This window comes from Dermacentor albipictus, chromosome 1 (assembly GCF_038994185.2).
Source record: "Dermacentor albipictus isolate Rhodes 1998 colony chromosome 1, USDA_Dalb.pri_finalv2, whole genome shotgun sequence".
Lineage (NCBI taxonomy): Eukaryota > Metazoa > Arthropoda > Arachnida > Ixodida > Ixodidae > Dermacentor > Dermacentor albipictus.
In genome coordinates this window covers 459981616-459996849 of record NC_091821.1, presented here as the reverse complement: position 1 = coordinate 459996849, position 15234 = coordinate 459981616, and the positions used below count along the sequence as shown (strand labels likewise).

Here is a 15234-nt window from a genome sequence, read left to right as displayed (position 1 = left end):
TACAATGGCTACGGTAATTTCCAAGGGTCATAGTCGTAAATAATTTCAATATCACATAGCTAAAAAGCATCCTCTTCAGAGGAACATTTGGCTTGACAGAATTTATAGGCCCAGGTGGCACACGCACTGGACGACCGTTCACATCGCTGCATGGTTATCATTTTGTCGAGCAATACAACGCACCAATATCTTCGTGGTCAACCCAAAATATAGGTTGTTGTGCCTCAATTTCGACCTCTCTAGTTGGAAGTACACTCGGCCTAATTTGCACGCCTAACTCTTCGATGAGGACGCTCAAACAGGCACACTCACGTAGCAGTGTGCTGAACTGGGCTGGTTGGTTCATGAGTAAAGGTGTAAAACTGCGTGAGCAACCGGACCAAAGCAATGACGACGTGTGATCAATCCGAACAATTTTTTTCGTAAGCCCATGCTGTCGCTATAAATAACAGGACAATTGAAAATTAAAAAAAAATGCGTTTACATCACAGTGAAAAGTTTTACAAATTTACAAAAGATCCTGAAAATATTCTTCTTGCACATAACAGTGGTAAATTTCTTAGCGGCGCATGCAGCAATTACCGTTATAATACAAGAATATCTATTTTTATTTGTAAAATTTTTCTAAATCAAATTAAACGCTAATGCAATGTATTAATGTTGACTGCCTTAGATGTATCCATAGGTGCAGCACGAATGTGCACTCTTCACCATTTATTTGCTTCTTTCAAGGAAAATTCTGTAAATTTTTAGAGTACGATAAATGGGACAGCACAAACTTGAATATTATACCGACCCAATTAAAAAATATTTGTGCGATGCTCGCAGAGCTCTTAAGCGTATACTGTCACGCAAGCACGTGTTTCACATATTGCAGATCAACCTAATAGCAGACCTTCCTGTGGGCGAAAATCTATTCGATCACCTCACCGTTAACGGAATAGCCGCAACGACTCAAGAGAACATCGAAATCAACTACTATTTACCTTCTACAGTTCCACTTTATTCACTGTCCAGAACAGGTATGTGAAAGCGCACAATTGCGATCAACGTCTCCTTTGTGTTTTCGTGCCTGTAAATTCATATTACGGAACGCGAATTCTTATTCATGACATTCATGCGTCAAACCTGCACAATCACAGCACAGGATAGGTTGAGATATGACTTCATGAGCGTTTTGTAGGGCTGTGATGTTTTGTACGCCTCATTGCGTGTAAATTCCAGCGTTCTTGCAGTTTCCACGTATGTCAAAATGAATTCTACTAGGCTATAGTTGTTTTTAGGTAAATACGATTCATGGTATAGTGGCGAACACTGAAGTTACATAGGAGCGTTTTTGTTGAAATAAGGAAAGATAGCTTCTTATGGAAAGTGCCACCCGCTACCATTTTCTTGGTTGACCTAATGTAATATTTTGCAAGTAAATTTTTCTGTCTATACATACATCTACGTCGTACGTGGTAATAGAAAATTTCATAGTACCTTTCCGAAATGTTGGGAGTATATTTTCGGAAAACAACATCAAGTCCAACATATACTTTACACCACAACCCTAGATGTAAATAAAAATGAGACTTATTTATGTTCCCCAATTTCTGTGTTGCTGCTCTCGAATTCCGAAAGAATAAAATTGTGCAATCGCTGACTCGTTATTGGTATCAATTCAATTTAAAATTATATTATGGCGTTTTACGCGCCAGAACTACTTTCCGATTATGAGGCACGCCGTGGAGGAGGACTCCGGAAATTGAGTCGACCTGGGGTTCTTTAACGGGCACCTAAATATAAGTACACGGGTGGTTTTCACATTTCACTCTCATGGAAATGGGACGCCGTGGGGTGTCCGTTAAATAGAGAATGTACGCAATCTTCTATGACGATGGAACAGTGCGCCAGCGATTACCTTCAGGTGAACATGAAAATCAGAAAGAGCAAAAAGTATTCAAGGTATCGAAATCAAGTTCACACGCCTAATCATGACTTCAGGCATCGCAATGTTCAAGCATTATGCAATATAGTGTCAAAATACGCAAATCATTCCGTTAAATAATTTGTGAATATATTTAAACTATTGAGACTGTCATTTAAGGTCAAACATGACAAACTCGCCGGTACATTTTTCTTTATAAAATCAACGTGAGCTAACATGTGAGTTTTCGATGGGGGACAATGCACTTAGTACACTTTATATAAAATACGAACATGTGTCTACTTAGCAGAAGAAAATAATGTGACAAATAAAGCAGGCGTGAACTGATGATGTCAAACGGCTGCTTTACAATATTAGTTTACTGTTTAATAAGATCAGTGATATATGACGCGTTTTATTTTAGTTCTTGAAAAGCTAAGGGGACATTGCCTCGCCTACAAAGTGAAAATTAGGATACTTACAGAACAGTCAATCTGTACAAAACAGCATATTGCAAGAAATACTACCATGAACATTCACAAGTGCAATTTTAACGGATCCTTACAATTTTGTTCTTTCAGGACCACTTATTCATGCTTTTGGAGTCGAAGGTGTTGCCTTCTTAAGTACACCAAACGCCGATCCCACGCTTCCGAACATTCAATTTCTCTTCGTGACGCTGAACCCCACTACTCCTGAAGCAGGATACATAGCCAGTCTAATCGGAATATCGGAGGTAAGATCCTAATTTTACAGCGAAGCTGCTAGCATCTTGATTGTCGTCATTTCTCTTGTCCGTCATCATCAAATTATCGTCACCAGCTATGGCCCTAAGGCCGAGGCTACAAGCGCTCAGCAAAGTGAAGTGAACAGTGCATCCAATAATTAAAATGACTCATACACCTCACAGAATAGCATACGTTTCAATAAAGAACAAGGTCAAAACAAGCATCCAAACCATCAATAAAGCGCTGCACACCACCATCAGCACTTGTAGTGATGGCTTTGCAGCAGCTTCGCTGGACATCCACTCTCGCAGGACCTGGATGGCGAGTCAGTTTAAGATAACTAATCTGATGCAAGAAGCCTGTTAAAGAGGTTAACATACACGTCCAACACATAACACCTACAGATACACGCAGGACACAGCGAAATTTGTATATAGGCAGCTTCTCGAAATAGCTTCTCTGGCGTGTTTCCGCTTCCCAAACTGCTTCTGGACTCAGCAATTTCACTTGGCAAAAGCGCTGCTTCCAAGATATGTTCCTTTTATCCAGCGAAGAGGCGTCATTGGTGCATGTGTTTGGACAGCACGTGTTTCATATTCGTGCGCGTGAACTACGGCGGCAATTATTCTCGTTGACAAGGTCGTGGCAACACTGTGTCACGTGCATATGGGGCTAGTTCTGCCTCCCCCGTCCTTTTCTGCGGTAAAGCCTTCGCGGGCGCTAAGTTATTCTTAAGAAGGAGTTTATTCTTCCTTTCAAATTACAAAAGAAAGTAAAGCAAGAGATGAAGGCATATAGCCTGACAAGGACTCTTGCTCCAGATAGCATTTCAAGTGGAGAACGCGCACATACAAGAAATGAAATGTGATGAAATTCATTGTATATACGCGGATGCGGATGTCGTCAAGGAGGAGGAGAGACGCGAGGAACCCTGCGAGACTTATCATGAACTAGCCTATTGCTATCGCTTGAGGCGTCGCCACCACCATCAGCCAAACAACTCGATAAAACTCAAGCCGACTCGTTTAGGCGACTCCAGACAAACACATACGCACACCCAAACTACATTAACAAAATCACAGCGGGCAAGGAAAGCGACCAATGAAGGTTCTGTTCACGAACAGGAACACTCACACACATAATGTGGGAATGCAGCTCACTCCCGTTTTCTCATCCCCCCGTCAGCAGCGAGACTGGCTGGACAGCCTGGCTTAGTTCCGGGGACGTCGGCCGACAGCTTGAACTGGTGGACTGCGCGGAGAAGGCTAAGCAGGCCCAGGGCCTTACTTGAGCCAGATCCCTCAGCCACGTCCCCATTTACCCTTCCCACTTTCAATAAAGTTTACCACCACCACCACATACACAAATTGTACAGTTAAGGGGACAGCGTAGGTCCTATTCTAGCCATGCATTTTAGGCTATGTTCGTGACCCTTTTTCTCGTGATCTGCTGGGGTTAGAACATTAATCTTGGTGGCATTGTAATCAGCAATGCTAGGTAGTGTTACTGAACTAGGATTATTTCTTTTTAGAGATTAGATTTTTTGTTTTCATTTTTTTACAGGACCCACCTAATTTTAGAGCCAAAATGTGCAGTAAATAGCCTGTAAACAAAAATCCCCTACAAGAATATTCAAAATCCTACTTCAGTAGACTTTCTGTAATGTTTGCTCAATATCTGGGAAATGTTATCGCCCTAGCGCTTGTAGTTTCTGAAAAAAAGGGTCAAATGCAGCAAAATTTGGTGTTCTGAGATAATTGGCTTTGAAGTGGAAGAAAAAGCTTTATTGCAATGTAGGACTATAGAAACAAATTCTGGCGCATTTTTTCAATAGCCACCAGCCTGGTAGTCGCCTCCATCGTCAACACTTCTTTTCTGTGCTAGCTGCCTTGTTTTCCGGGCCTCCTTAGTTACCAGTCGTGTAGCCCTCTCTGCAAAGTACAGTCGCCGCCGGTCAACTTCGCGCAACCACTGGACTGTGAACCGTCCTGGAGAAACTCCGAATGACGTCAAAATGTCGCCTCGAGCAATGCTACGGTCATTAAAATTTAGCACAGCATCCATTGTCACTATTTTCAGCGTCTTGAGGCCAAGAAAGACATTCTTCGGAGCCCGCTCCCATACAACCTTGTTGAACGCCTCATTCGCGTTCTGAGTTTTTCCGTGGAGACATTTCTGGAGAAGCTCAGGCTTTCAGAGCTGCTGAAACACCGGCGTTCTGCTTCGAGCGTTCCACCGAGCGCGAAAGCTTCGAAGCAGACGCTCACGTGGTGGCCGCAGCGCCCACTCCTGGATTGTGTTGCGGAGAATTGGCGTCATTGGAGGTCGACTTATGCCGGTTTCCGTGGAAGAGAGGTTTTTCAAAGTACTTCTTTGGCTTCGTCATTGCATTAACGCTAAATAACCAGCACCAAAGTTTAAATAAATTCGATTATCCGCGAAAACACGCAAAAGCACGAGCAAAACGCCCCGCGTTGCGAGTAATCCAGCTGCGTCTTAGGATTCGTTTGGCTAAGTGAAATATGCTAGCTAGGTTTTCACTGTTGGTAGATGAGTGACAGCCATTCCGCTAAACGTGACAAAAAATACGCGGTGAAAAAAAATTTTTTTTTCAGTTTAGGAGAGGCAAGGATCCCGAGCATGTGTCAAAGGGGGCGTGGCTGGATGCTGCCTAGGTTTCGAAAAATGTTGATTTTGAGGTAAATATTTCGCGTACGGGCAAATGAAACACTGGGCCATGTTAAGGAGAGAATAGAGATTGTAAATTACACAAAAACAAAAAAATCGATTTTTTTTTCGGAATTTGCCTACCCTGTTCCCTTAAGTACAAACTACCAAAGTCGATAAAGAGAGTAATTGTTTTAGTGGAAATTTACAAATAATAAGCCGTATTCACGTGCATTCTAGTGCAAATGCATAATAATACATCAAAATACTGAGAACAATGTTCCTCGCTCTAAAAAAGTCAGACAATTAGTTAAAACAGTTTCGTACATATAGTGCATTCACGAATACACTTAAAGTACTCAAAACGCAAAAAATTAAATGAAGTAACATTTCCACGAAAACCCCGAAGAAAACCTCAATTTTGCACAGTATGGTACTACAATACTAACTTTCTAAAGTCTTCCTTGGATGTGCGAATAAAGTTTATTTCTTGTCACATTCCTTTTAAGAAAATGTGAATATGATAGTTTGTTCGAAGTCTACCATAACTACCTTTAATTTTTGGTGTTTATATGATGTTTCATCTCAGGCAATACTGCAGTGTATGATTATTTATGCAATTCTGTATAATCTATTTTTTCGTGTGCGGTATTAGCTTATATGTATATAGCTTAGTTACGTTTAGCATTTCATGTTTAAGAAACAGTTGATGAGTACATAAGTCCTACGGTCCTCCATTATAGTTTTCAAAGTTTGGCAGAACCTGTTTCTGTAATGCACAAATTTTTAATAAATTCTGGTTGTTTGTGGTGCTCCATAATAAGCAGCACTATGATAATCTGGGATGAAATAGCGTGTAATAGAGCGCCTTCTTTAACCACAATGGCAGAAACTCAATAAGCTTAAGGACGCAGCCAACAGGTTTACGTAGTTCTGTCGTTAACTTTTGAACATGTGTATTCCAACACAAGTGTTTTTGAAACCACACACCTAAAAATTTCTGTACCTCTATCTCCTCTATTTTAGTGTCATTAAATAGTATTGTTATGTGTTCGTTAAAAGGCTTATTTCTTAGCCCAAAAATTAGATATTTACTTTTATTTACATTTAATTGCAGCTTGTTTTTACATAGCCAAATTGATAATGCATTTATATACTTATTAGCTGACGGCTGTATATGCGAAAGTGTTTTGGCCACGACAAAGACGCTGGCATCACCAGCATATATATAAACACAATTTGAAATCTGCTAATTCAGCTAGATCATTTATGCACAGATTAAGTAATAGTGGTTCAAGTATTCACCCTTGGGGTACGCCTCTGATTATTTTCAATTTTTTCGAGACATCCTTTTTTGAAGGTTACATACTGAAAGTTACCTGTCTGTTAGGTAATTCTTTACAAGGTCAAACGCAATTTGTCGGATGCCATAAAAACTGAGTTTGGAAAGCAGTACGTCAAGATTAGCTGAATACAAATTTTTCTGAGGATTTAAAAAGACCTATTGCGTATAGGCTAGCTTCTATGTTGTTTATTATCGTATGCTTCCCGTCCAGTAGTGCCCACTCTGTAGAAACACTTTTACGAAAAGTGAACTGAGATTTAGAGAAGATTTCTTTGTTTCTCAAGAAAACTTGTTAAGCGGTCTCTGAAATGGTTTCAAACAATTTAGTTAACACCGGAAGTAGAGAGATTGACCTATAATTATTAACATTTGTATCTTCAATTTTTCATTTGTTTGTTTATCACTTTTCATCATTGGACATATCCTGGCTATCTTAACATCATCAGGAAGTACACCTCGCTCCAGCATACAATTAATAACGTGCGCCAAAATGTTGGCAAATAATAACCGAGACATTTTTATTCGTTTCAGCTTTCATGTCATCATATTCCGCAGGTGTACGATTCTTAAGGACTCTTATTAATGTTTGAACCGTATTGTTGGTCGTTGGCTATAAAGAAATAGAGTTAACTACACTATGACTACTAAAGATGAATGTATCATCCGTCAGGTTACCGGTGTAAGGCGCATATTCTTCACTAGCTATGAAATGTGCGTTTAACGCAGTGGCTGTAGGAATGGTACCTAGAGCGGTTGGGATCTGTACTGCCTGATAGGAATCTGTCCTGTGGGTAAGATGGTTTAGATCATGCCATGTTATATTGGGGTCGTTGCGAATACGTGAAAACACTGATTTAAAATATTCTTACTTCGCTTTCTTAAGTTCACTGTTTAATTTCTTTCTGAAGCGCTTGAACTCGGTAAGGTTACAAGGATCTCGTCATTTGACAAAAATATGACACATCTTATTTTTATGATGAACTTTTAAAAAAAGAGCTATCGTTATTCATGGTTTCCTAGTTTTTTTCATTTTGTTCTTTTCTACATTATGTAGGAATGCGAGCTCATAGCACGCCTTTAATATTCCAGAAAAATAATTTATAGGCTTTATTGACATCCAACTGCATCACAGCGCCTTTGCAGTTTATATCAGGTAGAAGTGTTCAAAACGTATTCAGCACGTGCAAGTTAATATCCCCATAGGAGAACGATGTAGGCACGTTTTTTTACGATTATTGCTTGCAATGGATAAAAAATAAAAGACAGGAAGGTGATCAATGATGTCTGATGAGAAAATAGCAGATTTCATTGAGGGGCGTACGTTTGTAATATACAGGTCCAACAATGTTGCAGTTTGATTATTGATCCAAGTGGCCAATCATATAAGGTTTTTAGATGCATAAGAGCGGAATATGCTGCCGAGTTCTCTGGCACATGTATCGCTCGCTAGCATATTAGTATTAATATCTCCCATTATTACAAATGTAACATTAGAATCACAAAAGAAATGTAACATTTTATCATAAAATGTAATAGCTTTTACACTACTTCCAGATGCTGGCCTGTGGGCTACAGCAACTGTAACTTTCTTTAAGCAGACACTTAGGCATTCAGCTTCATCATCGATGAAAGAAAACTGGTAACACTTAAGGGTTGGATTGTTCTAGTTCTAGCAGCCCGAATAAGATTAAAGTAATCGTAACCGCGGAAATGTGGCGGATTTTTATCTATAGTGAGCCATGTTTCAGTAACAATTATTAGAGCCAATTTATCCTTTATATTATCAAATAATTCATGTAAGACATATTCATTCTCACGGATAATTTAAGCGTTAAGTTGAATGAGGGACAGTTGCTTACTAAGGGATAGGCTTGAAAATGTTTCACTAAAAGAATTATATTCAAAATATTTCGTTTGCATAGAGTACGGTAAGAACATTATGCAAAGTAGTATTGTACAGCAGACATATTTATTACAGAGCACTTTCATCTTGCAATTTTTTCAATGTCCCCTATAGTGCATATGTCTAAAACAGGTGACATTTCGTGTATTCTTGTCCATACTGTCCATACAAATTTCTAATTTATTTCCTTATTTTGCTCAATAGCTGCTCCCACAGTTGTTCATTTTCCCTAGTTAGATGCTCAATAACATAAACAGGACGAGAAACATCGAGGCCTAGCATTCGCGTTTGAATTTTTGTTTTCTTTTCTTTGGACAGGATATAATTTCTTTTGTCGTATTGTACAAAACGCACAACTCCATTGGATTGGTCATGTCTAGCCGTAGGCACTTTGGGATAAAGTATCTATATCTGAGCCTGACATATCTTCAATAATAAGTTGGCCAGTTATTTTACCATAGGTAATGTGTCGATATCGTGCCTATGATATTTATGTTGTTTGAACGATGATATTGTTCCAGTTCTTCAAACCATTGCGATAGCTTTGCATTATGAGACCCCAGCTCTCCCTGCTGACGAAGCACTTCTGCGAGCTCGTTTTTTATGCACTTAAAATCAGCGGCATCCCTCTCAGGTTCTTCGATTTTGTTCAAAGCTTTCATCATTTCCTAGAGTTCTCCTTTATGCTCATTACGCAAATCTCCAGTTGCCTTCTTAGCCATTGAGTCAAGTATCTAGCCAAAACAGCAAAAATAGTAATCACACGGGCCGTTCAAATCGGCAGTGGTAGACACCTAGATACAGAACTAGAGATGAGGTGCCCAACACGTCTCACCTGCAAGAGCTGACAGATTAGTCTGGTATTGTAGGTGCACCATCACCGAACTGCAGGTTCCAGCCAAGCTGACAACGCTTACATACTGTCCGTTTCAGAATATGGCGTCGCCTTTTAGGAGTAATAACTTGCAGTCCTAAACTCTGAACTAAAACATTCTTAGTAAGATGGAGTTTAATTTCGGACCTCTACTGTGCATATGTCACAGTAGACGTTTGCTACACTAACTGTACAAACGCAAAAAAGGATGTCACCGAAATCTTGTACGAAGTTGTGCAGTCTCCTGTTTACGTTATGTGACGTCATGTTGTGAAGGTTAGTCTTTAAGGTGAAGGATGCGGTCATGGCAGCTTACACGGTCACGGGTGCTGTTTTTCAAGCGTTGAGGTCCTTTTTCAAGGGTCGAGGTCTCGTAATGGCCAAAGACTTGACCAGGAGCACGCTTCTACCTATTTAAGTGGTAAGTGCATGGCGGCAGCATTCTTGTGCTTTCCACAGCCGTTGCAGATGCTCTGCCAGAATACAGTCTGTGTTTATAGAAAGGGCGCTCAAAGCCGACACGTAGAATTGTCTGCAGGGCCCCACGTCAAGAGAACTCCTACAAGAAGCCGACAACCAAGCTGGGGACATGTTTACTCGCAATGACAAGCAGTGGCGTGGCGGCAGATGCAGGATTTCAAGTGGCTACCACCGCACTCCATGCGCATGTCATACCGCTAGGATGTTCGCTGCGTTCCGCGAGTCTTGTAGCTGTGGTAACGATGAGGGGCAGAGTCACTACTTTGCTAATACATGCCAATATTCTCCGCTTACTTCATAGTACCTAAGTATGTTCGCATCAATGAATCACCCAGATTTATCACTGGTTCAGCGCTCCACTTTGTTAGGGGAATCGAAGCGTTCACCTGCCCAGTTTTTAGCCTTTCTACAGTGAAATGTCTGACATGAAAATACTTTTAACTTTGACTCATTGTGCATGCTCAATATATCTGCGTTTGGAGGTCATACACACTCCTCATTTTATAATTTCGCTGAGTAGTAACTACGGCATTGATCCTTAGGCCGATTCCCTACGTTTACCTTTATGAACATACTCTGAATGACGCGTAAGAAAGTGTGCTTGCGCGGGTATTTCCTGCAACATCGGCTTTCTGCATTGTGTTAAATAGAGCGACGTAAAAAAATTTCCAAACAGAAACTGCATTCTGGTAGAATAAGTTGAGCGTGCGCAGATAGTTCCTAAAATATAGGCTTTCTGTGTTGTATTAAAGAGTGATAAACAAATTCTCCAAACAAACTTTATTCCAGTAGAGTATCCGCAGCGGCGGTTACTCTACTGGAGTGGGCCTCCGTAGGCCTGTCGGTAAAATGGACATCAAGAATGAGTAACGTTGCATGAATCCTTCACCTGAATAGTTAATCTACACAGCACGACGCCACATAGATAAGCAAGAGACTGCACTACTGCGCACAAGATCTAGGCAATTTACATTTTATAACGGTCATGATGCCGTTTTGGTCGTTGTCTGGTCGTTGCCTCTTGGTTGTTGCAACCTTGTCAGTCGATGCTCGTCGTGGAGTCGACGTCGCGTGGTTGTCGTCATGCATTCGTCAGTCACTGGCTGTCAACCACCGTCGTGGACATCCTACGACGTCACTCTCGATTCGTCATCTGACGGTCATCACGCCGTCGTCATCAGGAGATTTTTGTCATGCTATCGCAGTCATGCAGTCTTCGGGATACAGTAGTGGGCACGTCATGGCCGCCATATACTCGTCGTTACCTCATTGTCTTCATACTGTTTTCATGCTATTGTCGCCATAGAGTCGGCTTCAAGAATATGTTGTCGTGTCGTCTACGTGATGTCATAGGGGCATCACGCTCATTCTGACTTCGTCATCCCAATCTCATCAACCGTCGTCATCACACTGCCCTCGTCGTAGCGGTGTTGTGATACGTCATCGTCACGTAGAACATTTTCCCGTCGCTATCACTTGAGAAACGTCATCACATTGTCTTCATACCGTCGTCGTCGTAATAACTTTGTAGTTGCATCGACGTCATTTCTTCTAAAGCAAGGTGTGAGGCTGGGCTAGTTGGTACTCTTGCGCTGGTTACATCGTCATTTCTTCGTCGTTTTATTGTGATCATGCTGTCGTATTCAATCATGATTATGCGGCCGTTCTCACATCATCGTCGTCATTACGTCACCATCAGAAAGTCACTGTCGTGCATCTATTGTCAGATGGTCGTGCCAATGCCGTCGAAGCGGCCATCATCGTCCAACAGGCTTCGAAAAGTCATGGTAATAGTTTAGTCATGGGGGGGGGGGCGTTCCCTTGCAGTCACTCCAGCTTCATCTGACTCTCGTCGTCCTGTCGCTCTGACGTCGTCGTCGTTCTACACGTGTAATCAACCCATTCTCCTCATACCGCTGTCATGCCATTGTCATCATTGCGTCATCGTCATACCGTTCTCGTCGTTCTAGTCATCACGTTCTAGTTATGCCATCGTCGTCAATCTCTTGTTTGACTAGTGTCATCACTTCAAAATGTAATACCATTGTCGTCATCTCGTCGTCCTATTGCCTTCGTCATTTTATCAACGTCATTACTTCTCCGTTATTATAGCAGAATCGTGCTGCGTAAATCAAGCGTTAATATGCTGCCCTTGTTATGTCATCGTCGGCATTGCATCGTCGTCAGAAAGTCTCTGTCATGCAGATCTTGTCGTACCGTCGTGCCATCGTGACCGCGCCATCGTCGTTATTCTACCTTCGTCATTCGCTTGACGACAAACACTCGTCAGCGTTCCATTGTCCTCATACCATTGTTGTTTCGCTGTCATGTTCATACCATCGTCATAATTTTAGAATTCTCATATTATTATCGCAAAGCTACCACTATCATACCGAGTTTGTCCTTCCATCAACATCATGTCTTGTTCGCCATTCAGTGTTGTCACTACGACTGCGTCAAATAGAAATTGGGCCGTCATGCTCAAGGGTGGTGAACTTGGTGAGCGAGTGCCGTACTAAAGTGGCCGTATAAGCAACGAGTTTAATGAGGACGACAACCAATATGAAATAAACAAGACTTCGGCATTAGAGGGTGTCGCATCATCTCTTCAACGGTAATCTCATTGCCCTAGACAGTTATTCGGATGGGTTCTACCGTAATTTTTCAATTATAAAGCAATTAGAAGAATTGCAATATAAGCGTCGTTGCAGTGGATACGTGATATTGTTTGAATGTTAACACTTCCAGAAATTTAGGAAATTTCAGAAATTTTTTACATGCGCAACAGTACACAGATGGATAGCCATGCAAAGCCAATGAAGATGAAGAATAAAAGTAGTGTTTGGGCGACCATGTTTACCTATGCCCGCAAATTGCACAGGGCGCCATGATGAGCAAATGGCCGGTGCTTCATCACTGTCACGTCATCGAGGGAATCCTCAAAGCCGCTGCCTGAACATCCAGCGTGAATTGCGCCACATACACAGAAAGACCTAGCCATATCTCTTGTATATTCTCAAGAACAAAGCACCAGTGAGCGATGTTGCCGCAGAGGACTCGTCCCACCTTATTGCGCTCCACGCAACAACTGCATTTTGGTCGAAACAGGAGATGGTCGGTAACCTCAATGAATGTGTTGCCGGAATGTGTTGCCCGGGAGGCGTTGTGCCTTTGCCTGACGCCCAAAAACGAATAATCATGGAACAAAAGGATATACATGTTGATCAGATATACACATAAAATCATGGAGGCGCTTGTACTATTCAACTGATGGAGACAGTCAAATTACGGCTTCGCCCTCTCAAATTAGCATTCCGTCTTCAACGCATCATAGGAAACAGATCTTTGGCGAACCTATAGACGCGTTCAATCCCTTTTCTTGGGTGCGTGGCCCACCACTTGGTTTCAATTCACGTAACTCCTCTACGAAATTTATTTAGCACCGTATGCTTCACGCCAACGCTTCTTTCCAGCGTGACTTCCGAAGTTGCCACAGCCAGACCTATCGATGGAAGCATGCGGTGAGCCACATCTGCTCCCGCAGGGCCCAGTGGTCGATCACCTGGACTCCAGGCGGCATGTACTCAGTTTTCGATCCAATCTACACCAAAGAAAAATGCGCATCTATTTCACCTTGTGGCGGCATTAGCCAAACACTCTTCATGTCAAGGAACCACAACGAAACTAGCAAGAACGCATGATCATTTACCGAGGAAGATCACTGGCTGTTATGAGCAACGAATGAATCGGTAACTTGTGGAGTTCGAGCTACTTCGCAACATCTAAGCTCTCTTTCGAGCCCTAGCCCTTAATTAAGAACTTCCTGGGTAGCATCATGACCAGCGAAATGTGTTCCATATTGCCACTTGGTGATAGCGGCGAGCAACGTGAAAAGCGCCGCAGTTGCCTCGGGAGAGCCTTCTAGCAAACCTAAACGACAGGGCTCACCATCACTACAAGTTACAGTTGAAAGTCTAAGGCCAGCAACTCCACAGAACTTTGCCTGACACAGGGAAAGTTCAGACACAGACAACCAAGAACAGCAGAGTCGTCTTGACCCCATATTGACCGCTCAGCAGTAGGTAAACGCACAGCCCCACTAAACAGACGGCCACCTATTCGAATAAGATAATTGGAAGAAATTTACGCCGCCAACGACGTGTCTAATCCCAACGATCAGTACGTCGTCTATAGTAATCGTTTTGCTTTTGTTCTTATTGACGCTTGATAACTTCTTATGAAATCGAACGTGTCACGTTTTTAAAACTTTAAGTGTTCGAATAAAAATTTCACTTGTGGGTATCGCCGTGTCCTTCTTTTTCTTGCCTTAGCCTCAGTGCCTAGCCCTTGGCGCTCTGAATTCAGCCATGCTTCGTCGATTCATTCCCATAGTTTTGTGCCCCTACTCAACGCAAAACGAAGAAAAGAACATGGGACCGAGAGACGTGGGTATACCAGAGCAGCATAAGTATCCTTACATAAACCCCCAAGCCATGAGTATTCGTTCCAGAAAAGCCTGGATCTCCAAGCATCGTGGCCTGACTGATTCCGACGCCGATGGCACTTGTCACATAACCGCAATACTGAAGGCAATGCACAACGGGAATCCTCGGACAACATAAGCAGCAGCTAGGGTTCTCGCTTTTCAAAACTGTTCAAATATACACTATTGTGACCAGAGTAAGAACAGCATTACCATCAGCGGTAATCCTTTGCTGAGCTTGCTTTTATAGAGCGCAGAATAAAAGGCGGGCTCGAAAGCGTGCTCTGTGTTGTATATGTCACTGGACGGCCTGCTCTTTCCCAAATGGCCATTGTACACGGCATACCAACCGCTTGCCTTACAGAAATATCTTGCATCGAGCGCCTTTCTCTGCAGCATAGCTACAGCATGCCGACAGACAATCTTATATATGTTCTTTACTTTAGGTCTGTCCTTGTTCACTCAGGAGTTATTTGTTTGCACTGGACGAGAGGGAGGTGGATTTCTATGGCAGAAAACCGAAGGCTGAACGGCAAGGAAGACAAAAATAATGATAATGTTTCCGACATAATGTTTACCTCCCGGCAAATATTGGCCTTACAAATACTTATTTCGACCTTACTTGGTGCGCAAGACCCACCACTGTAGCTCAGTGGCTATGGCGTTCCGCTGCTGAGAGGATTGCGATCCCGGTCGTGGCTCATGTATTTCTATGGGGGCGTAGTCTAAAAACGCTCATGTGCCATGCACTAGGTGTGCCGTTAAGGACCGGGACACGATAAAAATTATTCCGTACTTCACCACTTCGGCAAGCCTCAGAATGATATCTTGATTCCGTCGAGAAA

General features: G+C 42.2%; 1 protein-coding gene across 1 annotated transcript in view; it reads left to right on the top strand.

Moving 5' to 3' along the window:
* The window catches only part of LOC135902810 (4-pyridoxate dehydrogenase-like), a 123380-nt gene that overhangs the window by 78607 nt on the left and 29539 nt on the right, over positions 1-15234 (top strand). Inside the window, exons 8-9 of the mRNA XM_065433082.2 lie at positions 878-1022; positions 2491-2645. Of these exons, the coding sequence (XP_065289154.2) occupies positions 878-1022; positions 2491-2645 (300 nt within the window). The remainder of the gene's footprint in view (positions 1-877; positions 1023-2490; positions 2646-15234) is intronic.